This window comes from Myotis davidii, unplaced genomic scaffold (genome assembly GCF_000327345.1).
Source record: "Myotis davidii unplaced genomic scaffold, ASM32734v1 scaffold591, whole genome shotgun sequence".
In the NCBI taxonomy this organism is placed as follows: domain Eukaryota; kingdom Metazoa; phylum Chordata; class Mammalia; order Chiroptera; family Vespertilionidae; genus Myotis; species Myotis davidii.
The window spans coordinates 10,766-37,892 of NW_006284340.1; the positions used below are offsets into that span (position 1 = coordinate 10,766).

General features: G+C 42.6%; 1 protein-coding gene across 1 annotated transcript; it reads right to left on the reverse strand.

The window, feature by feature from the left end:
• Positions 1-888: 888 nt before the first annotated feature.
• Positions 889-25,341, reverse strand: NPL (N-acetylneuraminate pyruvate lyase (dihydrodipicolinate synthase)). Its single transcript, XM_015569963.1, has 10 exons — positions 25,270-25,341; positions 16,653-16,726; positions 14,495-14,582; positions 12,450-12,507; positions 12,038-12,113; positions 10,090-10,182; positions 9,198-9,346; positions 9,028-9,074; positions 3,900-3,939; positions 889-973 (listed from the first exon to the last, which is right to left on the reverse strand). The coding sequence occupies exons 1-9, from the start codon at positions 25,335-25,337 to the stop codon at positions 3,909-3,911; spliced, it is 684 nt and encodes a 227-aa protein (XP_015425449.1). The 5' UTR covers positions 25,338-25,341; the 3' UTR covers positions 889-973; positions 3,900-3,908.
• Between the last annotated feature and the right edge of the window lie 1,786 nt (positions 25,342-27,127).

The window sequence follows — 27,127 nt, forward strand, 5'->3', positions numbered from 1 at the left end:
CAATTACTTTAACATTAGTTTATACGTTGGCTTGCTGCTTACTTTTGCGGTCATTGAAACACCATATTTACAGGGGCTGTTATGGTGCCGGTATTAAGGATTGGGGCTTTATTTCCCCATGCAGGTGTAGATTTGAGCATTTTGCTGCCTGCTTTCTATAAGCTTTTGTTGCTACTCATACATTTCTATAGGGATATAGGATGTTTTACTTTTTCTCAGGGGAGTAAGGGGAAGTTTGTGGTGGCCAGAGCACAACTCTTTGGTTCTTTGAAACTTGAAGCTCTAATTAAAGTTCTCATTTAGCAACATGTGGAGACCTGAATTCTTTTTGGAAGGCCTGTCCTTTGTTATGTGAAAACCACCCTAATGGGCCTTTCCATTATAGGAACTGAAGCAAGTTCTCACCTAACCCAATCTTTTGGGGGAAACCTGTGACATCACAATTAATCTGAAAGCAGGTGTTCTAGAGTCATGCTGAGCAGCCTAGGAAGCTGGTGTGTTAATAGCTGTGTATTTGTTAAGTCATGTTGTAATTTGGCATTCAAGGTAGCTCCGCATTTTCCTAGATCCCAAATGAATATTTATTGAAATGAAAGTACATTACAAGTGGTTTAAGATGAGAAAACTTGAAGATAGGATTGAGAACCAGAAATCAAGATAATGGGAGCTCCGAAAGCAAATGGAATTAATTACAATTTCCCTCTTGATTCCATTTCATCCACAGAAGCAGAAATTTCTCCATGAAAATTTTGTGCAATACTGAATGACTCAGGGCTCATGGATCCTTTTGGAGTTTTCGTCCCTTCACAAAAATAAAACTTTTAAAGATCATAATAGGAACCCAGACTCTTCAGTTTAGCTTCTGCATTATCAATAAACTCCTTGGAGGCTCTCTGCAGTGGGAGCCGGGGTGGGCCCATTGGAATCCCAGACACCAGAGTCATGATGGCTTTGGTCTGTGACACTCCAAAACCTACACAGAAAAAAATAAAGGAGGCAATGTGACTGGGACTGTCCACTCCACCACAAACATCCACAAGAAGAGATCACATTTTTACAGTGACTACTACGACAGAATAAGGTGAGCTAAAAGATGGGAACGTTTCTCGTCAATGTGGCAGACTGAGAAGACAGGGAATCCCTCTTCCTACTTCAAATACATAGAAATGCTGGACGGAAAAATGTTTTAAACAAATTGACAAGCTATAAAATAAAATGAAGTAAGACTCAAAGTTAACCTCAAAAGCAAAAAGGAGGCACCAAAGTTATCAGGGATAAAGAGGTCAGAGTAGTGAAGAGCTGAAGCCGAATGGTCCATGAGAATAATCTGATTCAGGGGTATAGTGTGGTTGATCAAATGATATAGGACTTCATCGCTAGGACAGAATTTAGTTCAAGCATGTCTGAGAAGTCCCTGAGAGATGCACTATTTAAGGTAGTTTGTGACTCAATGTTGCTGTTCTGGGCTGGTGTTATAAAGCTGGGGCAGGAAAGCAAGAGGAAGCCTTGGGTCTGTGCATAGCAAAGAGCTGGACTCAAATTCCCTGTGTAAACTGGTAGCCAGCCTTCTATGAAAAACAAGAGAAAAAAACCTGGCCCACTGACTTAGGGATGGAGGCACAGCTCTTGACTTCTGCCTGGGCTGTGGATGGAAAATGATCACATGAAAGAAGCCCCGAGCCTGTGCCATACATGAATGATAGATCCATATTTGCATTATGCACCTGATGTAGGAACCAGACTAAGAAATAACCTAAAAACTGGTTAGAACTGGTGAAATTACGTGTCCTAGCAGAGGCCTGATGGGACACCTCACAACCTGGAGCTCAGAGGGTTGCCCAGAAAACAAGAGTCTCTGAAGATGCATTCAGTTAAAAATGACAGAGAACATGAGGAAAAAGAAGCTGTGTGAAAGCCAGCAAATGCACAATTAGCAAGTTTCACGTCCTGCGAACTGATACAGAATTCTGAAAGAGACTTCACAGAGGTAAAAGAAAGAAGTAGAAGCCATGGGCTCAGAAAGGGGCATAGAAATAAAGAATAGGAAGACTTGAAAACAACAGCCTAAAAGAAATACTGAAAATGAAAAATATATAATCAGTGAAACTAAACATAGCTAAAGATAGAATTAGTGTTTTTGAAGGTAGGTATCAGGAAATAATCCAGAATAGAGAAAAAGGTATTTGTTTTCTTAACCTGCTATTGCTTTTTACAATATAAGAAGTAACTTCCTTTTGCTAAATTAACTTAGTTAGAGTAACAATTTATCATTGGGAAGGAAAATACTAGAACGACTAATTAAATAGCATACAGTCTGATGAGTGCAAAATGACCCATGTTTATTATAAATGGTGGAATAGGGAGCTACCTTCATGATAGTACTACATGTTTATTAAGATAAGTTTCTCTTTGACTACACCATGAAAACTCAACTCCAACTCCCAAGAAAGTCTGAAATGAGCTTTTGAAGATGTGTTCTTTGAGAACATAATAACTATCTTCAAAAAAAAAACAACAAAGCACAATAAAATCTATCTTCAAGAGTCCCCTTTTAAAATGCAAATATTCTGGCAAAGTTAATCCTTCAAGTAATATCTTAGAGCTATGTTTTGTAAAACTGTTACAGTATCACTGCTGATATGCAAAACAATCATATATACAGATAAACTTTTGGTTCTTTTAAAAAGTCAATAGTTCAATATCTACTTCAGTGCACTTTAGGAACATATAACTATCATATCAAACCCACAATTCTGTAAAAAAGTATTGCTTAGGGCAAGGGAATAACAATAGGTCCTTAATAGTACTGGTGGCACAGAAATATGACAAAAATGAAAGTGGTAAAGCAAATGGGAAACACTGTCCTTGAAGGATTAAGAGAGCTAGCTGAAAATCTGGTGAGAATGAGGGAAATAACACATTCTAGGTGCTTCGAGGTTGCTAGGGTGAGTCAGAAAGGCTCTGAAAAGGAGGTGCGGCAGGTTTGCCAAGAATAAGCCTAAACTTTTCTTTTTAAAAAAATATATTTTATTGATTTTTTACAGAGAGGAAGGGAGAGGGATAGTGTTAGAAATATCAATGAGAGAGAAACATCGATCAGCTGTCTCCTGCACACTCCCTACTGGGGATGTGCCCGCAACCAAGGTACATGCCCTTGACCGGAATTGAACCTGGGACCCTTCAGTCCGCAGGCCGACACTCTATCCACTGAGCCAAACCGGTCAGGGCAGCCTAAACTTTTCTTGGACTTGACCTAGGTTCTCAGGAAGGGCCAGTCTCTTGCAGAAGTGGAGTGAATGGTGGCATTTGGCATGTATCATAGGATAAGATGTAGGAGACTCTGCAAAGGTTTCTTTACTCAAATTCACTGTATTTCCCTCAGATTCTACATTGTCATATTATCCAATCCTCCATCCATTTGAGCTTAGTTGTGTTTATAAACTCTTTTTAAGTTGCAGATACTCTTGGGAGCGCTGTCAGTCATTCACAATTTAGTACGATCTATATTCAGACTGCCTTCCTCCAGGCACTTAGTCTGAAGTCAGTGACAGTGTGGTAGTGGAATTTTAATGAGCACAGGCAAGTAAAGGGAGGGAGTGCTGAAGGTGCAGGGGAGAAGGAATAGAAAATGGTGTGTGTGTGTGTGTGTATAGAGCAGGGAAGTGAGCAAAGTGCTAAAGTAGAGGAGAAAGGTTTAAGGAAGATGCCCAAGCCTTCCAACTAGGTTGACTTCACTATTTTATCAGGTTGGCCCTGAAGGTTAGTATTAGCATTAAAAGGTATTTTTGTTGAACCCTCAAGAGAATGGGATCAAAATGCATCATATCACTTTCTCCAAAATCCTCAGAGAAAGCCCATTTCCTTTATAGTCTCCAGTAGCAGACAAGAAGGAAACTTACCTAGTTTGATCACAAAGTTGATAAATCTCTGAATACAAAACTGAAAAGGAACAAAAAAATCTATAGTCAGCATTCCTGAACTGTGAAAACAATTTAAAGAACTTAGAGGTCAAATTACAGAAACCCCAAACCAAAAAGTCCAGACACCTTAGTTTTCTGAAGGTCTGTCAGAGTGGAGAAAAACAGCCAAGGATGGTTGACATCCATTCAGGACACGGTAGGATCTTTTCATACATTTAAGCTTTGTAAAATGGGCCAGGGCAGATAGGAAGCTCCAATGATAGAATTGTGCAATAGAGAGTTAAAGTAGAGAAGACAGCCTTTTAACCCACTAAGCTCACGTAGGTAGATTTATCAGAGAGAGCAGTTGTTTCCAAACTGGGGTACACTAACCTTGGGGTATATCTTTCCAAGATACCTAAGGGGCAATGGGCCAAGGCAAAGATTTACGGAAATCAATTTCTAGATCCTCAACTTCTCTAAGTGCTAATTTCTAAAATGGGTCAGAATAAGAATTCACACACAGTAGAGGTGTGGGCTGTCCTTTTATATTTCCCCTTTCACAGTCCTTTTTCTCCCACCTTTGAAAAAACAAAGACATAGCTCCCACATCACTTCCCTGGGACACCTCTGGGAAGCAAATAAAGGAGCAAATCAAAATGTTGGTATTGGCATCAATAAAGAAAGAGATTCCTCTAACTAATGGATAACAAGTCCTCTATAAAAACGAGAGGTTTTCAGTTTCTGCTTCCAACACTGCTTTCAGTGTTGCTGTTGTCAGCTGACAGAATTGAGTGGCACTGTGATAAAATTTCTTCCATTCTTATCTAGTCATTTACATGAACAGGGTTTCAGAGCACTTATTCTCTAAAAACAAACCAACAGAAATAGTATTGATGCTGAACTTTAACTCGTCTTAGCAGAAAGTAAGATTCATCCAGGATTTCATGAACTAATTCATAAAAAAAAAAAAAGACTCCCATCCATCTCACTAAGAGGTGTATTTTCAGTAACATTTTACTTTTATGCTGTTTCCATCAATTGTATACTGTAATAAAAATTCAGTGCAGAATATAATTTTGATATCCAGTGCTTCCCCCTCACACCGAACTATAGCACACCACATTCTCAAGTCTGCATGTTGCTGCTTTTTTTCACTTAACGTACCATGGAGATCTTTCCGGATCTGTACATATAAAATGATCTCATCCTTTGAATGTGTATTTTGATTGTGTAACTCAAACATAATGTGTTTAACTATTTCCTTATAGATGAGTATTTGGGCAGTTTCCACTCTTTTACAGTTATAAATAATACTGGAAGGAATATCTTTGTACACATGTCATTTCACTGAAGTAAATATAACAAATGGAATTTAAGTTCATGAGAATGGCTAAGGTTAGCCCTAATTTGTTACTTGCCTGCCTCTTCACTAGGCTGCAAACTCCTTTAGGGCAGAGACGAGCGTTACTGAAATTAAGAACTGGACTTGGCCCTTGGCATCCGTGCAGATGAGTTAGTGAGACCCACTTGCCTTCCATAAGAAGAAACAGAGAATGCGGTAAACTGATTTCCTTGCCAATACTGTTTGGAGTAGGCTGGTTTATTTGAGTGGGACTGAATGGGGGGTGGAGTGGGTAAAAAGAGATAGAAACTGGATCAGCCAGAAAAAAGGAACCGCTAAGGGTCCATATCTCAGCTGGTTCAGAGCTTACTCCATCCTATGCTTTCCCTGTCTTTCAGCTCGGAAAAGGTTGGAATGTTCAGAAATAACTTTTTCCGGAAACGGAGGAAAAAGAAAACCATGAATGCAAAGGGATGGCAGTGTCCACATAATTCAGACTTGCTATGATTGAAATCAAAGCCTTGCTAATGTTTAATTTAGTTGCATACCTTCCTAAGTCCCTACCCTGTTCCTGCCTCAATTTCACCTGGTCTGGAGCTAACCAAAGGTAAATATTTAAATGAGCTATTTAAACTTTAAGTAGGAAGTAGACTTAGGTCGGCTCCGTGCTCAGGACAGTCCACCTGCTCTGATCTTGCTTATGCCTTTCATTCCCACTTAGCCTTTTGGGATAGTCCTCTGGGTCACTTTCATTATCCTGAAAATCCCCGTGTCTCTTGGCCTCCAAAAGCCTTTCTCTTGTGCCTGCTCTCTTTCTTTCTGGCTCATTCCATTTACCTGAAGTACACATACTACCCAGCTGCTGAGACCAGTTCCGCCCAGCAAGGCCCTGTGTTCCCCGGACAGGTAGGCCGTCCTCCGTGTGACATTCATGGCAGCCACATGTCCCCTGGGCTCCTCCCCGACACACAGGAGCTCCTGCTGCTTTCCTTTCCCTGCTTCAAAGCCAGTGGCTCCTGTTTCCTGCCTGCTGGATGTTTTCCATTCTCAGCACATTTCCCAGCTCAAGAGGACTGACCTGCTCTGACTTTGAATTAAGTCTCCCCATTTAAGGTCACCAGCTTCACAGCTTCTGATGACTTCAGCTGTAACGTCCTCAAGGGGATGGCATGTGGTCCTTTCCCCAAAAATCTGCTATTCTTTTACAGCCACAAAAACATAGAGTAAAAATAAGGTTATTTCTAGGAGGAACAGAGAGGAGTCGTTCCTGCCTGGGGCCTGTCCTGATTAGGCAGGTGGGGAGCAGGAACAATGGGGACAGGTTTGATTTTCATCAAGAAAAAAGTAAGGAACAGAAGAAAAGGAAAGAGAGAGGCAGGGAGGCAATTTTAACGAGGGCAGGTATGGCAGGATGAGAGGGACTGGGAATTCTCCAGTGGGAAAGAACAAAGGCTGTGGTTCGGTGAAGGGAAGAAATAGTTAACCTGATAATTCAGGGCTGAAGAGAAGTCCTTCCGCTCATAAGCCTCCAACATCTGGTTTGTCTTTTTTCCCAGGTAGTTATAGGTACTGAAAGAAAACAGCACACACTGTAGAACCAATAACCCCGCGGGAAAGGTCCAGATCTTCAAACCCCACTGCTACTTGCAAGGCACAAGTACACTGAGCTTCCAGAAAGTCTATTTTTAGGCCCTAACCTATCAGCGGGTCAGGTGTCTTCAGTTCTAAGTTTTCCAGCAGCACTAAGCAGTGCCAAGAGGAGGCAGAGAACACCCAAATCGAATGAAGAAAATGAAGGAAAGTGGAAAAGGATAAAATTAGAAGAAAGAAAGAAAGGTGGAGGTGTGTTTAGTAAGGAACCACTGAGTCTCTGGGCACACACAGAGGCACAGCCAGATAAGAGCTGTAGGTAAAATGTGAGTCCTAAAAACCTTCTGCTGGGGAAGTAGATGAAGGAGGCACCACAGGAAAAGGGGGAAGTCCCAATGGATTACCTAAATCCTTGACAACTTATATATTAACCTAGAGACCAGTTTCTAGAAAATAATAATGACAGTAATAAAAATGAGAGGCCATTTATTAAGTGCCTATGATATTTTAGGTGCTTGACATAAGTCATGTCTCATTCTCTCTCAGCCCTGCAAGGTAGGCCTGGTTTCTATTTCACGGTGATGAAACTATGGCTCAAGAAGCGCTACAGAGTTATCACAAAGTTTCCATCACTTCAGGCTGCCCTGTTATATAATCCAACAACAACAAAAGTGATTTGATCTGATAAAATGGTCTTGTGGACTTAGAAAAAAACAAACAGCTCTAACTAGCAATAAAGACAAATCACTAACATCTATAACCAGAAAGATAGGTTATAAAAATTTATAACTAGAATGCTTCCTCATTTGTTAACAAAATCTTGTATAGTCAGTCAGTATCAGGAAAAGTGCTCATCTTGATGTACCAAGAATAGAATGTCTTTCATGTATGTAGACACTAGAGTCAACATCAAGGAATTCCAAGAACTTGAAGTTCCTATTATCGTCCAGTAATAAAGTGCAAAAAAAATAAAATACTATAGCCGAGAAAAGTCACTTGTAGGTACGAAACACTCCTAAGTCCCAATATGTACATGGAAGTCTGAGGAGGTTCAGAATAGTACAGTCATATCCCAGGGGTCTTAGATGTGTCCTCAGAGAGGAACGTGATTCTAATGGAGACGACGTGGAGTCTAACCAAATGTACTCTACTTATAAATTATGTTGACCGAATTAAAATATCTAATACCAAGGCCAAAACAACAAGAGTCAGAACAGTCACAACTTCCAGAGGGAAAACCATTCCACAGTCAGCAGATGTGGGCATTTGGCTTTCCTTGGTAGAAATGGCCCTACGGTGATGCTGGAGGATACAGGCCATCCCGGCTTGTCTAACTCAGTTACTCTTCGCCAAAGCCATGCTCACCAAGACACACTGTGAATATTATTTGCTCCTCCTGTACCTTTCCTGCAGGGAAGGAAGGTACTTTCAGTTAGTGCAAATATTTCAATCCATCTGTCTGCAGACACATTTCTAATGAATTGGTTTTAACATGTGCAGTTAACTGATCATATTGCCGGCCTTCCCTGAGCAGGCATGGGGCCACACGATTCTACTTTCCTGCAGCAGCTTAGCTAGGGCCTTGGGCGGACACTTGACTATCTAGTCATATCCTGAGATGCCATATTTGGGCAGCCACGACTGACGGTGTGTGTGTGTGTGTGGAAGCACCGAAAACCCATTTGGAGAGAAAGGGAGGGGAAAAGAAGGAGTTTTGCAGAGAGAGGCAGAGGGGAGCGTCTCCAGAGGACTGCAGCTGGAGAATGAGCTGCCTTGGCTGTTGAGAGCTTTGTAGTTCTGGGTTCTCATGTTCTTAGGCTTGGCTATACTTTCTCCTCTTGAGTTTTATGTAATTTCCTAGTATTTTATAATAACAACTTAGTTCACATAAGATAGTTCAAATGGGTTTCTGTTATTTGTAACCAAATCATTTCTGTCCAAGAAATTCTGTGCATTGCTCTCAGCTCCTGTGCCTGACCTCTCACTGCATCAGAGGCTTCTAGTAACGATGGAGTTGCTCAGTCCTACTGAATTCCCTCTCACTGAAAGATGGTGGAGAAGAAAGGCAACTTCCATAGAAAAGGTGTACATGCAGGAAGTATTACTACTTAGGAGATGAATGCCTCTGTGGGGGGACTTGACATTTATACATTGGTACATGTGTAACCACTGGGGGAAATCAGTCCTGCTTACCTGCCCACTGCTCCCGTGGCTCCCATCACCAGAGCACTCAGCAGTTGCTAATCAGAAACAGACAAAGAGTATTTATTTTTATGCAAAAGAGAAGATGCTCCTGTATAAGCAGCTCCATAAATTGTTTTGGAGGGAAACTAACCTGTGAGATATGCCAAAGAGTGCCTTACCTCATCCACCCCGAAAAGGAAAGCAAACTGTCGCTCGCGATTCTGATCAACGCACTGTCCGAAGTCTAGGAGATCTGTGTCGCTAAATTTCAGCCCTTGGAAGGTGGGGATCTTCTCCTGAATCCCATCCAGCAGCTCCTCAGCACGAACTGCTCAAAACAATGAATGCCTCATGCATCTTCACACCCCCAGTAAATATCAAATAACATCCCATGTAGCCCTTCCCATCTGCACGGAGTTTCCAGGAGCTTTGCTCAGCCTTAACTGACCGCAGGTTGGACATGGCCGCTTGCCCTCGCCTAGCAGGTCCTATGTATTGTCACATTATAGCTCCAAGTCTCCCATTCCTTGAAGACTATCACTGGATATTTGTAGAGCACAACTTCTATTTTTATGTTTAAGAAAGAAAGAAATGGAAATTCAAAAAATAATCTAAAATATTTCATTTAATTGTAACAGTCTTCTTACTGGACAAGTATAGTAACAAGGCTAGAAGCAAGAAGAGGGCAGAGTACCTTCCTATGTGCCAGGCACTGAGAATACAGTAGGACACAAGGCAGACAGTCCTGTCCTAGTGGGGCTTCCAGGCTGTGTCTTCTTGTATAAGGAGGAGGGTGGGGGGGCGGGTGATAGACACAAGGGTCTGCTGGGAGTGCCCAGGGGTCAACTCCTCTCTCATAACTTAACTTCCATTATCGGGTGGTGTCAATGATTGAAAAGGGCTGACTTCATTTTTGATAAGAGTGATTTATTTTGGAGCAATTGGAACTGTCTAGTCAACAGCATTATGCTTTTATGACATGGGGTGGGTGGGAAGGATTGGGGTTCTTAGTGCATTAGGGTAAGATGTGAGAGGTGGGGAGAGAGCAACATGGGAAGAAGCAGCACTTACTCTTTACCCCTGTCAAGGCAGGGATGTGATAATAATAGAATGGCAGCGCCGGGGCAGCAGCAGCCACCTCCTTTAGGAAAGCAGTGAGGTCATCTGAAAGAAAGCAGGAAGAGTCCGGATGTGAACATGTGTAAAACACTGGCTTTCCCTGGTAGATGAACCAGCTCACGAAATGCAGCCATTGTTTTCGGGAGCCGGAAATTCTTGGCCCCTCTTACCAACCCTGTGATTGCTTACTGCAGTGTCTGCAAATCACTTCACTGGAAGTTGTACTTTCCTTTCTGTAGAAAGGCCAAAATAAGATGCTCACTTTCCTACTATTCTAAAGTACTGTTAAAATACTGGTATGGCCCAGCCAGTGTAGCTCAGTGGTGGAGCGTCTACCTATGACCTGGGAGATCATGGTCGGATTCCAGGTCAGGGCACATGCCTGGGTTGTGTGCTTGATCCCAATAGGGGGTGTGTGCAGGTAGCAGCCAATCAATGACTCTCTCTCATTATTGATGTATCTATCTTTCTCTCCTTCTCCCTTCCTCTCTGAAATAAATAAAAATGTATTTTAAAAAAAAACAAAACAGTGGTGTGAACCTCCCCGCCTATTAAGAGAAGCTCATGAGATACTCTTACAAATTTTAAAAAACAAAACAGTGGTGTGAACCTCCCCACCTATTAAGAGAAGCTCATGAGATACTCTTACAAAAATGAGAATCCCATCCGGTAGGACTCTTCTCCTCTTACCCTAGAGGGGCTAAATGTGGTCAGTGAACAACAAAGACTTTGCATTAGGATCAGAATGAGAAAGTTGTAACTGAGGAAATTCCCCAACAAAAGGATAAGCAACATCTGCTCAAAGGGAGTTATGAGAGTATTTGCACATCCCACAGTAATTCAACCAGAGTTTGGTACTTTTTCCTTTTGGGGAGAAATCCAGGTATATCAGAAGAGAGCTCACTCTAGTTTACTTAGGAACTGTTACTTTACATTATCCAGTGTGAGCTTCAACTGCAATATTGCTGCAGATAATAAATAAATCCATCAGAATTGCTTTTTATACCACTGGAGAATGGGAGAGAATCTTACATGCTCCACCTGAATACTGTAATGATATATTATCGATGATGAATATTTCAGACAGAAGTGTTATGTGTAATTTGTTCTTTTTCTCTTGTCTCTTTTGAGAAAAGTACTCATGTAAAAAAATTTAAAGCCATGTGAAAAAAAAACCTTACAAATTGTTCACTTTAAATTCCCAAAATAGCAGTATTTAAATTACTTTATATTAACAACATTAATAGATGATATTTTATGATAATTTCAACCTATTATACATTTAGTATGGATTTATTTAATCATGCATGCAAATAACATCTTGTCTGTTTCTAATCCTTTTTAAATTTCTATTTCTTTTTTTTTCTGATCAAAAGGATTACAAAGACTCAGGGCACTTGGAAACCACAAATGGTTTTTAATTGAGAGTGTAGAAGAGGAAAAAACAATACCTTGATATTTTGGAAGACACTAGATGTGTCTGTGAAATTTCAAATTCGTCATGCTCTCAACCTTGTATAGAACATGTAGTCTCAAAAGGCTCAGTACTCATATTCCTCTTTTTTGAGAATAATGGCCCCAAACTTTGCCATGTAACTCTGACACTCTGCACAACTCATACAACAAGGAGTGGACACCTGATCTAAACACAGGCACCTATAGGTTCACCTGAGCTCGGTGGATGACCCAATCAGATTACTTGGCAAAAGAGCTGAAATCCTTTAATGAAGTCTTTTCTTTACGATCCAGGGAGGCCAACTATTCTGGAGAACTGCTGTACCATTACAATGTCATGCATCTAGTCTATAAAACTTTACTTTCATGAGTTAAATATAACCATTGTGAATGAAGGCAAAAAGAAGTAGACCACATGAGGTGCTGTGCACTTAGACCTAATTACCTTTGTTCTGTGGCTTGAGAAAGAAAGGTGCAATAACAGCGATGCCATCGGCCCCAATTTCTGCTGCATGTTGGGCCTTTAAAAGAAGAAAGAAGACCCTTATGGATCTGGTCACAATTCTAATGTGAAGAGGTGTGAGGGTCTCCCCTCACCACAAGCAATCCTCTGACATTAGCTGGGTATCCTACGATTCAACTCAACTCCGACACTCTCTACCTGGACATAGAGTCAGATTCCAGATGGTGAGGGCTCAGTCCCCGAGCCCCCTGCCCCCACTTCAGACTCCAGTCACCATCCCAGGTTATCACCTGTGCTTCTGACTCACTGGCTATAGATTGGAAGTTCTAACTACTCAATCCTTGGGTTGATTAATTTGCTAGAGTGGCTCTCCCAGATGGACCCACATACACACCAGTTCTTGGGACTCCTTCAAGCTCAGGGCTCCTACATGAATTACCACTTGATCCAACCTGCAAAAAAGAAGCACAGTTGTGTTAGGGGCAAAAATAGAATATTGGGGACTAACTGTAGTTATAAGAAATATTAATCATGCTCCATTAACCATGATTGCCTTGTTCTGCTTAAAGAAAGGACATTCTAACCTGGGAGTTGTACACCCCTGGGACTTGGGAGTCAACCTTGGACCTGCGAGTCAACCTTAGAATGTGGTCCATTCTCATTCAAGAACTGCCTAATATCATAGAAAGATTAGCAACCTTGTTGCCCAAACAATGGAGTCCCTCCTCAGCCCACATTGCCTACTTTCCCATGCCTGTAGTTCCTACTTCCGCATGTAATCTTTGTCCTACCCAAGCAGCTGGCTTATGGGGGGCTACAGAGCAGATTTTTTTTGTGGATGACCTGCTGCTTTCCCATACTGCCAACAGTATCGGAATAAATGCTCATATATAATTCAACCTTGTCTCTGTTTAATCGGTTCAAGTAGTGACAAGCAGCCTGGACCCATCGGTTGTCTGGTTTCAGTTGCATCATCTGAAGTTTATGACAACATAGAGGGGCTGTACTATTTTGGTTTGTGCGGGATTTAGCAGTTAGCTAATAACTGATTAATTTCAGTCTCATGACTATTAAATTCTGCAGTGGCCTATTTATAATTAATCTAATTCAGGACTTAAAAAAAAAGAATGTCCAGACAATAAAATTTTAAGGTTCAACTGAGAAGAATTTTGAAACCAATAACTGATTAATCAATACTTGAGTACTGTTTTTGACAAAGCATTGTTTTAGATGTGGTATTTGATGGTGATTGTATACATAAAGATAGGTGTAAAACTTAGATTTTCTTTCTTTTTTTTGTGGGAGATAGAAATAAAGAGGTTCCTCACAGAGTACAATCCGGAACCAGCCATATGAGAAATGAAGTCACTGTAAAAAGCTTTTTCCAATCTTGTAAGTCCCTAGAATTTGGCCCTAAGAGGTTTTCTCTGAGACTCCACTGTTCATCTTTAGAAGTGCTCCATGTGGCCCCGGGGGAAGAGGCCACAGAGACTGGTCTCAGGAGAGGAATTAACAAGATCCCACAGTGAAACCAGGTGTCCCAGTGCGTCTCCTGAGGGACTCTGAATGAGACAGACCCCATGCTCAAGGGATGGAGATGCTGCATTTCCACTTAGGCCCAATCTCTGCGTCCTGCACTGATTCCTGAGTTGTTCTGTCTTGGGTAAAATGGGATGTGATATGATCGGGTCTGCATTGTTAAAAGATAATAAGACTTTTGAAAGGAGAAAAGAAGCTGACTGACCTGTTTGACTCTTACCTGTAACTTTATTGCATGACCTCCTTGTCCCTGTTAACTGGCTTAAGTTAAAACAATCATCCATTTCCTGCTCCCCTCCACGCTGGTGCTAGATGCTGCTAGAGAAAACTCTGTATGGCTTGAATACAAACTTGTCATTTCCGATTCAGGAGATGGAGACTCCAAAAGGCCTTCTGGTTGACCTGACTTACTTGCCTTTCCAATTTCCCTGCAGTGGCTACTCCAGATCTTCACTATTCTCCTTAAGTTCTAAATTCCACCCAACTCCTTGTTCTGGGCAGATGTCTTCACTTCCTAGAAGCATGAATTTCTCTGTAGAAGAGCCAGAAGCCTAGGGGAGCCAGGCACCAGCACCTTCCCTTTTCCCCCCAAGTCCAGGGCCAGGTAACCCAAGAGGAGGGATTGGTAGATAGCTGAGAGGCAGGTTCCAGTTTTCGGGTGGGATCTCCTAGAGCCAGGCATGTCTTGAAGCCTAGCTGCCCTTCCATACAAAGAAGGGGGCCCCTCTGCCTGGGTTCCTCATCCATGTGCTAGGATCCTTGGGTCCCTGTTCATTGTCCCACAAGCTGACCTTGAACCTGACTTGTGACTGGAAGACAGGGAGGCTGTGTCATCGAGGAAGAGCCGCTGACGATACAGCTCTGACAGATGAGTGTTTTTATCAGGGTGGAGCCACTCACTTGTTCCTTCCTTTTGTCACCCACTCCTCTGCGACCCGGCGGCGCTCTGAGATGCTCAGAGACAGGCCTTCTCCCGTGGTGCCATTCACTGTTCCAAATAAAGAGGCAGTCAGTGATCCAACATCAACAATGGGAGGGGGGGCAGGGTCAGAAATCCCTGCTTAGGAGGGAGTAATAGGGAGAAACAGCAGAGGATCCACTCAGGGAGGGAAAATGCCATTTTCCATTTTCTCCTCAGACTCAGTATTATTTTCTTCTTCACCTTGTCAAAAGTAGCAGGAAGGTGAATTCTGACTTACAATTACAAATATGTCACTGCTATCAGGGATAGAGAGCAAAGACAAGGATGACTGCCCGTGTTTTAGGCAAATCTCCAACACACCACCCAGTTCGATATTTGGGCTGAATGGCAGGGCAGTCAACACCCTCCAGTCCTGGATGTCAGGTCATGGCTGCTGTCTGCAGTTCGGCATGGGAGCACTCTAGCACAACTTACTTTTTAAAATATATTTTTATTGATTTCAAAGAGGAAGGGAGAGGTAGAGAGAGATAGAAACATCGATGATGAGAGAGAATCATTGATTGGCTCCCTCCTGCACGCCCCATACTGGGGATTGAGCCCGCAACCCGGGCATGAGCCCTTGACTGGGAATCAAACTGTAACCTTTTGGTTCTTAGGTTGATGCTTAACCACTGAACCATATCAGCTGGGCTAGGACAACTTTTTTATAATAATTCAAAAGAAAGCACCAGGATGTTACTATTTCCTGTAGAAGTGAACATATTTTCTTATATGTTCACTTCTCACAATAGCCCTGCCAATTACAAATAATTCTTCCCATTTACAGATGAAAAAGTGAGGCTCTGAATCACTAACTAATCCAAGTTTGAATCCAGATCTCTGTGATTCCAAAACATTCCCTCCTAGCAAAGTCATCCCTTAATAGGTCACAGAAAGGATGCCAATGGCACAGGATCCATCACTGCGCCTAATGCATGTGGCAGCACGTTGGCTCTCCAAACGCCAGCATCAGCTGGGACAGAGGAAGGTGGGAGGCCAGGGGAAGTTGGGAAGTGTTATCACTCTTGGTGTTGTGAGACACTTCAAGCATGCTCCCTAGAGCCTTCTGAGGAGGAAGAATCTGTCTTCCCCACTATGGCTTCCAGCTGGAGGGGGACCATGAGTGATTCTGGAGTCAGGTTTTGGTTGTGACATGTGGCCTGATCACCTTTTCACAGAAGTTTAACCTGATGTGATTATGACCACGGTGCCTCTAATTTTGAAAGGGACCCTGTTGGTAGAGCAGCAGCTCGGGGCCAAGGTGTAGTGTTCTATCCAAGGGGCTGAGGCCCAGAACACAACACAAGGGGCTGGGTAGTCACAGGTAAGTGTACTAGTAGTTGTCAGGCTTAAAATGTTCAAGGTCTGATTTTTCTAATTTCTACTATATGAATAAATGAGGGTAACTGCTCGACCTGCAATTCCTTTATGTGCTGCAGTTAGAGTCTTTCTTACACATACAACAGGAAAGGTCTGGGAGAAGGGAGAATAAAGCCCGTTCTTAAGAAAGAGAAGCCTGGGCCTAGCCAGGTGGCTCAGTTGGTTCGAGCGTCGTCGCAATCCACCAATGTGGGGGTTTCAATCCCTGCAGGGCATGTACAAAAATCAACCAATGGACGCATAAACACGTGGAACAACAAACATTAATGTCTCTCTCCCTCTTCCTCCCTTTCTCTTTCTCTCTAAAATCAATAAGTAAAAATTTTTAAAAAAGAGAGCAAAAGAGAAACCTGCGTTTTGTTATTCCTCTAGCATTTGTTGACAGAATAAACTTGGGCAACCTAAATAATATACCTGAGCCACTGATTTTCTTCCAGTGGAGGTAAAAACAATACTCTTTCTGTTGTGAAGGCACACCACTAAATCAGATAATCTTTTGAGGGACTTTTTAGGTCTAAAATTAATGAGTCTACAAATTCACAAATCTGACATAGCTTAGCCAGGCTCACTCATGACCTATGACACAACGACACTGTAACCTCCTGGCTACTTTCTAAGGACTGAGCTAGAGGAGTTATGGACAGAGCTAGAGTTAAGGACTGAGCTAGAGTTATGGACAGAGCTAGTTATGTAGAGAAATCTCTAAAGGTGACTTACCAAAAATATTCTTCACTCCCTGTTTTTCCACAAGATAATCCACGTACTGACCAATGACTGAAAGGTTGATTTCTCTAAAAGACACAAGAAAAAATATAGGAAAAAATGTATACTTAGTCTTTTTTAGAATATTATTCAATCAGTCCCCAAGTCTATCACCTGCTCTCTGTTGGTAATAGTTTTTTAAAAAATATATTTTTATTTATTTCAGAGAGAGAGGGGGGGGAAAGAGAGAGAGAGAGAGAGAGAGAGAGAGACAGAGAGAGAGAAACATCAATGATGAGAGAGAATCATTGATCAGTTGCCTGCTGCATGCCCCACAGTGGGGATCTAGCCTGCAACCCAGGCAGGCATGTGCCCTGACCGGGAATCAAACCATCACCTCCTGGTTCATATCGACGCTCAACCACTGAGCCATACTAGCCAGGCTGTTAATAGTTTTAAAAATCCACCTAGTCAGTTGTGAAATTCCTAGCCTCCTCTGCATAATTCCTGTTTTCTTGTTTTGCTTTCTTCTGTCTGGTGGTTTCTCTGCTCAGCCAAATGTTCCTCACTTATGTGAGCAAAACACTATTAGTCAACAAAGACTTTACATTTAATTATTAAAAAAGCATCTTGAAAAAATAATGTTCAAAAGGAAGTTACGGAATCATCTTTTGTTCTTTTTGGGAAGAGTGACGTTTGGGGGCATGGTTACATGAGAACATTTTCTACTTGGTGAGAAGCAATAATTTCTTTGGCTTATTAAATAGGAAAATTCAATCTTACTAAATTTAAGAATTTTAGCACTTAATAGTTGTGACAACAAATGAAAGCATAACTCCATATGTATTTGCTAGTTTTAAGTCAAAGAGGATTACCAGTTGGAAAGGAACTTTGCCTCTCAAAGTGCAGTGAGTGGAACAGCAGCACCTGAGGGAGTCTTAGAAATGCAGAGTCCCAGGCCCCACACAGCCCTACCCAGTCAGAATCTGCATTGTAACAAGATCCCATGTCATCTGCATGCACTCTGTAGTGTACTGAACTTATAAGCATCTGATGCTTAAGGCAATAAGAGCTCTTGTCCTCAAAACCATATTGACTGTGAAATCCACAAACTGACTCAAACACAAGCCATATAAAACCACTGTTCTCAGTCATAATAGAGGTGGGGCAGATGATGGCAGGAGAGCGAAAATACAAAGGAGAAATGTGGGGCAAGTCTGTGTTAAATGTTGTAAAAATGTGAATGAGGTTAAAATTAAATTAGGATTCGCTGGCCCCACTGACAAAAATGCAAATGGCAGCCAACTAGTACTTTGTGTTCAAAACAAAAAAAAAATCTGATGCATTGAGAAAACAAAGACATCAAAGGGTATTGTCAAATGGAATGGGAACCAGAGAGACCAAAACAAGGAATTCACAGACAATCACTGCCCACAACATGCAAATGACAGCCAGCCCCCTGCTTGCCCTTGGGAGCAGGTGTACCTCCAAGGGGAGCAGACTCCCTCCATAATGGCTAATGTACAGGTATCACTACCTTAACCCTTCCTGCCCACTTGCTTAAATGCCAAATCCTGGCCTCTCAGATTTACTAAGCAGGGAGGCTCCCTGAATGCATGACAGGGACGAATTTAGGTTGCTCTTACTGAAAGATAAGATGGGTGTGTTATCTGCCTAGACCAGTGGTTCTCAACCTTCTGGCCCTTTAAATACAGTTCCTCATGTTGTGACCCAACCATGAAGTTATTTTCGTTGCTACTTCATAACTGTAATGTTGCTACTGTTATGAATCGTCATGTAAATATCTGATATGCAGGATGGTCTTAGGCGACCCCTGTGAAAGGGTCATTTGACCGCCAAAGGGGTCGCGACCCACAGGTTGAGAACCGCTGGCCTAGACAGTCCATCTCAGGACTCTCATTTATTAGTAGGTCAGCTTGACCTGCTCAACTTCTTGAAATCTCTCTGTGCCTTGGGCATTTCTGACCACTCAGAACCGTATCTTTACAATATCCCAGCTCCTTGCTGCTTCCATCAGTTTTTCCCCACTTGGGATAAGCTCTGAGACGCAGGAGCAAGCAGTAGGGGCTTTGTTTGTGTGACACAATCTCTGGTTTTGACCAGTGATGTCCATCTACTCATGCAAACAGTCACAGAACAGCTCTGAATCACGGAGCAGAAACTGAGAAGAACCTGGCTGGGTGACAGCCTGTGTTGGAGTTACAGGTTCAAACACAGTGGCTCCTGTACCCTTTCACCGAAATGTTACCACCTCCCCAGTCCCACCACTAACTCAAGGACTCTGACAGAGGCACTGTGGTTTCCCCCAAGGAGAAGCTAGAGCTCTGGTCCAGGCCTGGTAGGCACTGTGCATTCTTTGCCTTTCATCTAATACCTTCTCATCTGGGAAAGGGAGCTGGAGAGCTTGTTTACATTCTCAGAAATCCTTACAGAGAGAAACCGACTTACACCTTCTGTTAGTGTGCATGTGTGTCTCCACAAAGTGGACTCCTAAACTCAACAGAGACCTCCACCTCCACGGAGGCCTTGAACGGCCAGGCCAGCACAAATGCTTGGCACTGTTTCAGGCTCCAATGAAATGCTCAAGCATTACTGCTGTTACTGCTCCACAGTGACAAAAACCAGAAATACCCGACACCTTTAGCCAAGTCCACAGTCTCCTTTATTTTAAACATCAATTATTTATGCTGCAGCAAGAACTTCCTGACGGTGCCTTTTATACCTTGCAACCCCTGGTCTGCACCAGGCACAGCATAGATGCTCAACATCTACATGTGTCTCCCACCACGTCCCCCACTCTTTTAGGCCTGGATGATGGACAGGCTACAGCAATTTCACTCAGGTTAGGGCTGCCAATGGGTGACAGATGACCTAACCCTCCAAGGAAGTTTGCTGCTGCTTATAAAATGCTTCTCGCCTACAGGAGTGATACTAATGGTGGGATTTCTGGGGCAGTGGCAGAGTGACCCAACATGTTCTGAGACGTATGGCCTTTTGGAACTTTTAAATCCCCTTAAAGAGGTCAGAGGTTGAAAAGGGATGGCCCCCCAATGTGTTTTGTTGACTTTCACTATGTTAAAAGAAAAATGATTTTATTTGAAAAGTCAGAAGATCTAACAAGGCCAGGCCTGCATTTCCATACAGCACCAATGGCTGGGTGCGCAGTGGCTGCCCCCACGGAGGCACAGAAGCCCCCGTCCACCGCAGGGACTTCGGTCCCTGTCTGACTGCAGATGCAAGTCCGAGGCCGTTGGCAGGATGCTGAGACCCCAGTCACAAGAGAGCCCAGTGAAATCGCCTCGAGCTGTTACCGTATTTGTCACAAGGGCACCCAAATAGCAGGGCTCAGGAGGTAACAGGATGATAATTCTCTCTGGGGACTTTACCCCCTTCCCTGCTTTCCCACCTACTCTACCTCCCCAGGGTATCTGGGTTCATGTCCATTGCTGCAGGCACTCTGTCAGTTACCAAGAAGTCACTGGAGAGAAGGAAACTGAGAATGAATTATTCTTCTCTTCACTAGCTGTTTGGGGCTCGGTGCTCATGGAGGTGAGAGGGGGCACCAGCCAGGTCACTTGAAAAAGCGGGACCGGCTTTTTACTGCACCTTCCCTTCCTCCAGGAGCCCCAAGAACACAGCTCACCAGTAATCTCGGGGGAGACTGGCCTGAACCAACCCCATGCTTCCTGGAGTCATTCTCAGTCTGAACTCCAATTTAATATCTTAATTTCAGTTCCCATGGGCTCAGATGCTTTGCCTTAGGTCCATGATTGTATTTTAAATAAAAGTATTTAACTTTTTTTCTTATTACAGAAGCTACATCATGTATTTTAGAAAGTCCACACAGTAAGAAAGGAAAAAAATAAACCACTCAGGATCTCCCTGGAGATGATTACTCTTATTAGTTTGATAGTTTTCTGTTCACAAATACACAATATAGTATTTTCTTAAGTAAATATAGGCATATTATACAGTATTGTAATTTTTTTTTCACAGCATTTCTAAATTGACTATTCCCCCACCTCTTCAGATATTCTGTTACTATACTGGCTACACAGCATCTCATTGTATAAATAGACATAATTAATTTAGCTAATGCTCTATTCTTAGACATTTCATTTACTTACAAACTCTATCAGAAGAGAGATCTTTAATCATGTTATTTCTAACCATAAATTGAGGCCCTGAGTGGTGAACGAGGAAACACACGTAGACTATACCGATCTCTTCTCTTACAGTATAAGGATAATAGAGTTTTCTGAAGTGTCTTTTCAGAGAAAAATCCCTATTACTGTGTATTTCCTCTCCTGGCACACAGTACACAGGAAAGACTCTTTGTATACAGAATCAAGAGGGACAGGCAGGCTCTTTTCACAATGGGCTAGATCGGGCGTGCATATCGGGGAATCTGACATTCCGAGCTTTTTGCCTTTCCCCTACATTTTTCAGCCTTTGAAATCAATGGAAGTTATGTGTGCTTTTGGCAAAGTAACTACTTGATTACTTTGAAGCTCCTTCAGCAGAGACGTGGGCAGGGATTATGTCAGCCCCACGGTGCCAGGGCATGTTCTGGGAATATGGGTCACAGTCTCCCAAACACAGGTGAAAAGACGGTAATCTGTACAACTCTGACGCCAGCAGGCCAGGCCCTTTCTGACGGGGATAATGGGTTTTGTTTTACTAGAGAATGTGGTGAAGATTCCCATGGTGAAGTCAAAGGCATTCGAGGGAGAAAACACAACTTTTTTTGGGATAATGGGTTTTGTTTTACTAGAGAATGTGGTGAAGATTCCCATGGTGAAGTCAAAGGCATTCGAGGGAGAAAACACAACTTTTTTTTCTTGACATTGTAACCAATCTGAAATGGACTTTCTGTTCTAATGACTGTGCTTGCCTGAAGGGAAAAGTGACTTATTGAAACAAAGAATGAAAGCAAAAGTCTTTTATACTCCAGTATAGAAACAGATAGGGGTTGGACTAGGTAGAGACTTTCCTTTCCGGCTATGAGGCTGGGGGCAAGGTCTTTGGGATCTTGGTTTCATTCAATGTAAAAATAGGGATGGTAGCTGTCACAGACTTGTTGTGAAGATTAAATTGGAACATGTACATTGAAATACCCAGCATGATGGACACACGGTGTTTAGCCAATCAGCGTTAGCTTCCTTCCCCCTGTTTGCCTGACCATCAGCATTAATCATCCCTGTAGTGTATTCACTCATGAAAAACCAAAATTCACCACACACTGTGCTAGATGCTGAAGATTCCAAGATAAATAAGATACATGCTCCATCCTTGTGTACTGCCTGGTACTTGAGAAATGTCTATTGAATACGGGGAAGTCACTCAGAGCCTCCTGGAAGAGATAGGCATGTCACAAACAGCTTACTGTAACACTTACTATAAACAAGTAATTCTGATGGAAAGTGGTGTGCACATGGTGCAGGGGAGGGATCCTCTTACTCTTTTTAGGGAAAATGGGAAAGAATCACCAAAGGATGGTTTTGACAGATGGAAAGAAGTGTTCAAGTGGAGCAGAGAAAGGAGAGGATGCGGTAGAAACAGGCAGAGGGAACAGAATGGGGAAAGGCACAGAGGAAGGGAGGGTATGAAGTGCTCGGGAGAAATGGAAGTGTAGCAGGATGGTTAGACTGTACAGGACTTCCTCTGTCATCCCAGAGGGTCTAGACCAGCCGTGGGCAAACTACGGCCCGCGGGCCGGATCCGGCCCGTTTGAAATGAATAAAACTAAAAAAAAAAAAAAAGACCGTACCCTTTTATGTAATGATGTTTACTTTGAATTTATATTAGTTCACACAAACACTCCATCCATGCTTTTGTTCCGGCCCTCCGGTCCAGTTTAAGAACCCATTGTGGCCCTCGAGTCAAAAAGTTTGCCCACCCCTGGTCTAGACTCTAGGCTTTCACCTTTCACCCAGCTCATTCAGACCCTATGCAGTAGGATCTGAAATTCTGCATTTCTAGCAAGTTCCTATGTGATGTTAGAGAAAATGGTCCACAGATCATAAAATGAGTTGCAAGGCTTAGATTCTTAAAGAGGGAGAGTGACATGATTGCATTGGTTTACGAGGAAGCTCACTGGGCTATAGTGTGGAGGAGAAACTGGAGTTGCAGGTATTTTATTCATTCTTACTTAATGGGGATCACCAAGATATCCCCGATGTCATCGGAGGACTGCAGACTCCCAGAATTAGAATGGCCTTTCGAGAGAATGTGGTTGGACTTCCTCTCTTTACAGAATATGAAAGGGAACTTTTAAAAGGTGACAGGACGGCCCCAGGGTCAGACCGCTAGCTGGTGGCAAAGCTGGAGGTTAACAACTCAGACAACCCATTTAACATGTTCTTTTTGCCAATTTCCGCAGTTAAAGACATCAAATTATATTCAGAGAGTTGATTTGGTAATAAGAATGCCTTAGACTCATGAAGAAAAAGGAGACAGGGGAATAAATAGTTCTTGTTCAGCCAAGAATTATGGAGACCATGGTATACAGTATGAGCCACGTATAAGAACCCCACAGTGGCAGGTCACGAGGCAGAATGTTCACCGTGAGATTCCATGTGACCCTTCTTTTTGTCCTATCTCTTAGAAACATGTCAGGAGTGCAGATTCCCTTGTGGGTAAGTAAGTTAAAAGCCAGCTGTTCCTCGTGGGTGCTCCAAACCTGTTTTGTATGTATGGGAATGTTTGGTGGGAGAAAAGGGAACCAACACAGCTTATGTGCCTACTATGCCCTATTTATATTTTATTTTCTAAATGTGTTTTTATTGATTTCAGAGAGAGGAAGGGAAAGGTTGAGAGGGAAAAAAACATAAATGATGAGAGGGAATCATCAATTGGCTGCCTCCTGTCTGCCCCCCACTGGGGATTGAGGCCGCAACCTGGACATGTACCTTGACCTGGGATGGGACTGTGACCTCCTGGCTCAACCACTGACCCACACTGGCCAGGCTGCTATATACATTTTTATAATGTACTAATTTAATTCTTACACGTTTCTTACAAAAAATACATTCTTATTTTGATTTGAATTGATGAAAAAAGAGAAAACAGTGAAGTGGAGGCAGGAGGGCCAGAAGTATTTGAGAAACGGAGAAGGAACCAGCAGAGCAAAGTTATGTTAGTAATCTCCTATACATGCGGCCACAGCAAAACAGCAGAATAGGGAGGAAGAACACACTGACATTCTCAATGGGCCCCAGATGAATAAATGAGACTGTTTTAAAAAGCCACTTCTAGGCTAAAGGGGTCTGATTGAAAAGATTAAAGTAGCATAGACCAGATGTAGTGTTTTGGGTTTGCAAACAGGAAATAAATTCTGCCTGCTCATGCAATCACATGTCCTCTGTTTCATCTGTCCAGCAAGTGGCTGACACAACGAGAAGGAGCTGACTTCAGTCTTTCTTAGAACTTAGGGAAAAAGAGAAGCAACAGGAAAAAAAATAATGCTACTAACCATTGAGTAATCTAAATGGCATCTCAGCAAGAGTTTTATTTAGAACTAGCAAAGATGTGAATTTTCATGAATCCTAGAAGCTGGAATTCTTGAATTCACAATGATCTAAAAGGAAAACTGTACTATGGCCAACTTTGATAACAATAAAAGTTAAAGAAATTTCATCTACTTTAAAGTAGGATTAATGTTTACAAATTCAGCAACAGAAGACCAAAAATAAGAGCCTTATTTAAAGATATCTTAAATTCCTCATCTTCCTTTTACCCCGCTCTTATGCCACAAAAGCAGTTCAAACTTATGGATCTAAGTGCATATTGATCGTAAGCTAAGCACTATTCTATGGATAATCTCACTTAGCACACATAACTCCATGATCATTTATATCTTGTAGAGGAAGAAAGAAGAAGCTTAAAGAAACCAGAATTCTGATGGTTTTGGCAGACTGACTTCTCTAAAATGTCAAAAACATTTAGATGCAAGAGGCAAATGAATCTCCTTTTCCTAAGTGGCAACGTCCCAGGGAGAAGTTATATTTCTCGTATGGACATGTACGGCACATGACTATTATCTGACAGTCTAAGCAAAACAGTATGGATGGCCATATTATTCATGTGGAAGTCAAAATACTTGTTTGGCCAATGATTTCTCAGCAATCATCTGTTGCTACCTCCCACTCCTGCAGGCTCCCCAGCATGTAACCGATGTTGAAATGAGACTGCAAACATGCCTACGGGGTCCCTCTTACAGCTACCTTCTCCACCTTCATCCTGTCTATGAGCAGCCTGAGGTGGAATTATGCAGATGTCTAGAGACAGGATCTAGAGGAGCCAGGTCAGTGAGGTCAAATCCTGCTAAAATGAAAGTCTCATCCAATTCCACTGGTCTTCTTTGGGAAGCCAAAGCTGTGATAAAATCCAAGGAGAATTTGCACTGTGGAGCTACAGACCCTGGGAGAAAGGAGAGCTGCTATATCTTTTCTCTCTTTCTGCACTGTTTGAGATATAGAGACCTCGTCTCTGACTTGGGGCCAGAGACAACGGTACCACAGAGGTGCACAGATTAAGTGACTGTTACACAGAGAACATCAGTCCATTTTGGTGGAGAACAGATCCCTTTAAGGTCCCAAATAGTAGTTACCCATGCTCGGTCATCGGCGTGATGGTTGCAGCAACCAGACCTTGAAGGTTCTTCTTCTGGGAGGCCATTGAGCTGCAGAAAAAAAAAAAAAATACAACAGAATTATTCTCTTCTTCAAGGAATGTCAATTAATGATAAAACTCCTGGGCAAAGTCCGTTCACCATTTAGAACTGTGAAAAAAATGCTTACAAGTCTGCAAACACAGCAAGCAAGTTTGAGAATGTAGAATTTCAGGGCTTAATTCGAAAGGAGAGGAAACTATGTTTTTAAAGTCAGGAGAATAGTGGCCTGGCAACATACCACTGAAGAGACCTCCAACTTTATCTAGACCAGCGGTCGCCAACCTTTCAGACCTCACGGACCACCGGTTGGCGACCACTGATCTAGATGATTGAGAAAATGTCAAACCTCAAAGAGCAGGGATAAAAAACAAGAGATCAAAGAACATGATCCTAACTCAGGGAGCTCAGATATATAAAGAATTACTATTATTTACGTTGGAATGTGGTCAGGAGAACTGGGACATTCCTATCTTTCTGTATCTTCATTCTGTTAAGCAAGAATCAGCTCTTCCAGTCTGAAGGCTTCAGTGTAATCTCTGTAGCTCATCTTCCTTTCAGATTCTAACCTTGACCGTTTATTTTGTCCTGCTTTCCTAGTTCTAGTAAACCACATCACAAGTATGTATTCACCTCTCCCCCTCTAGACCCTGCTCCCCAGGACAAGGACTACATTTCATTTGCTTTGCTTTTCCTTCACTGAATGTTCTGCAGACACCTGTGTCCAATGAAAAATTGATGACTTTCTGGTTGATTGAATGAAGTGTTCAGGTTGTAGCTGAATGATGACTTCCAAGAGTGCCAGACACACAGTAAGTACAAGTTCAGCCTCCTCCATGAAGTCTTGTCTGATGGCTATAGGACATTAGCAAGTACTATCATTTTTCCCTTACCAGCTCTTTCCTGTCATCCCAGCTCTACCGGTACCTCCTCCCCAGCCCTAGCTACTCTTGCCAATTCAGGGGCTAAGTCATTTCAATTCTGTTATCTTCTTTCCTGCATTCCTTTCCTCCCCCCTTACTGCCCCTCTCATAACTTACCCTTTGTTACCTCTTATCTACACACCAATGGGCGCAACCCAGGTCCCAAGAGGCCCATGGGGGCTCAAGAAAGTTCAAGCGATAAGCGTCCCAAGAGCTGGGTTCAGCACAGTCTCCTAAATCAAACAGCACTAGGCTGTTCACTCTACACTTCCATGTTCTTGGGCTTTGGGCTGCATCTATTTCATGCTTAGGGTCAGATACTCTTATGGTGGTCAGAAGCTCAGACTGGCAATACACACACACACACACACACACACACACACACACACGATGGGTTAACACTTTCAAAGCATGTGGGAATGGCATGAGAGTTGGGAACCACTGTCCTAACCCCCTCTCTTTATCTTTCAATCCACACAGGCTGCCAGATTAATCTCCCAGTATAATGGACATTTCTGACCTGGCCTTTGCCAATAACGTTCACCCTGGCTTTCACGAAATAAATATGTACTAAACTCCCTGGCCCAGATCTCTGTAACGATCTCTTTATGCCTGCAAGTACGCGCTAGCCCAGCTGGTTCCTGTTGCTACCTACCTTCACTCGTCTGGCTGCTTGCCTTTCTCCCGTGGTTCTCCTACCTGGAATGCCATTATCTCCCATTTCAGCCCCTCCAGTCTAGTCAACTTTTTAAAAGCTAGGGAACATTCCCTGATTCTCCCAAGATGAAAATAATTTCATACCCCTTAGAATTTCCCCCCAAAACACTGGCTTTTTATTAAAAGCCTTATGTCAGAGTTATTAGCAGGGTAGTTTG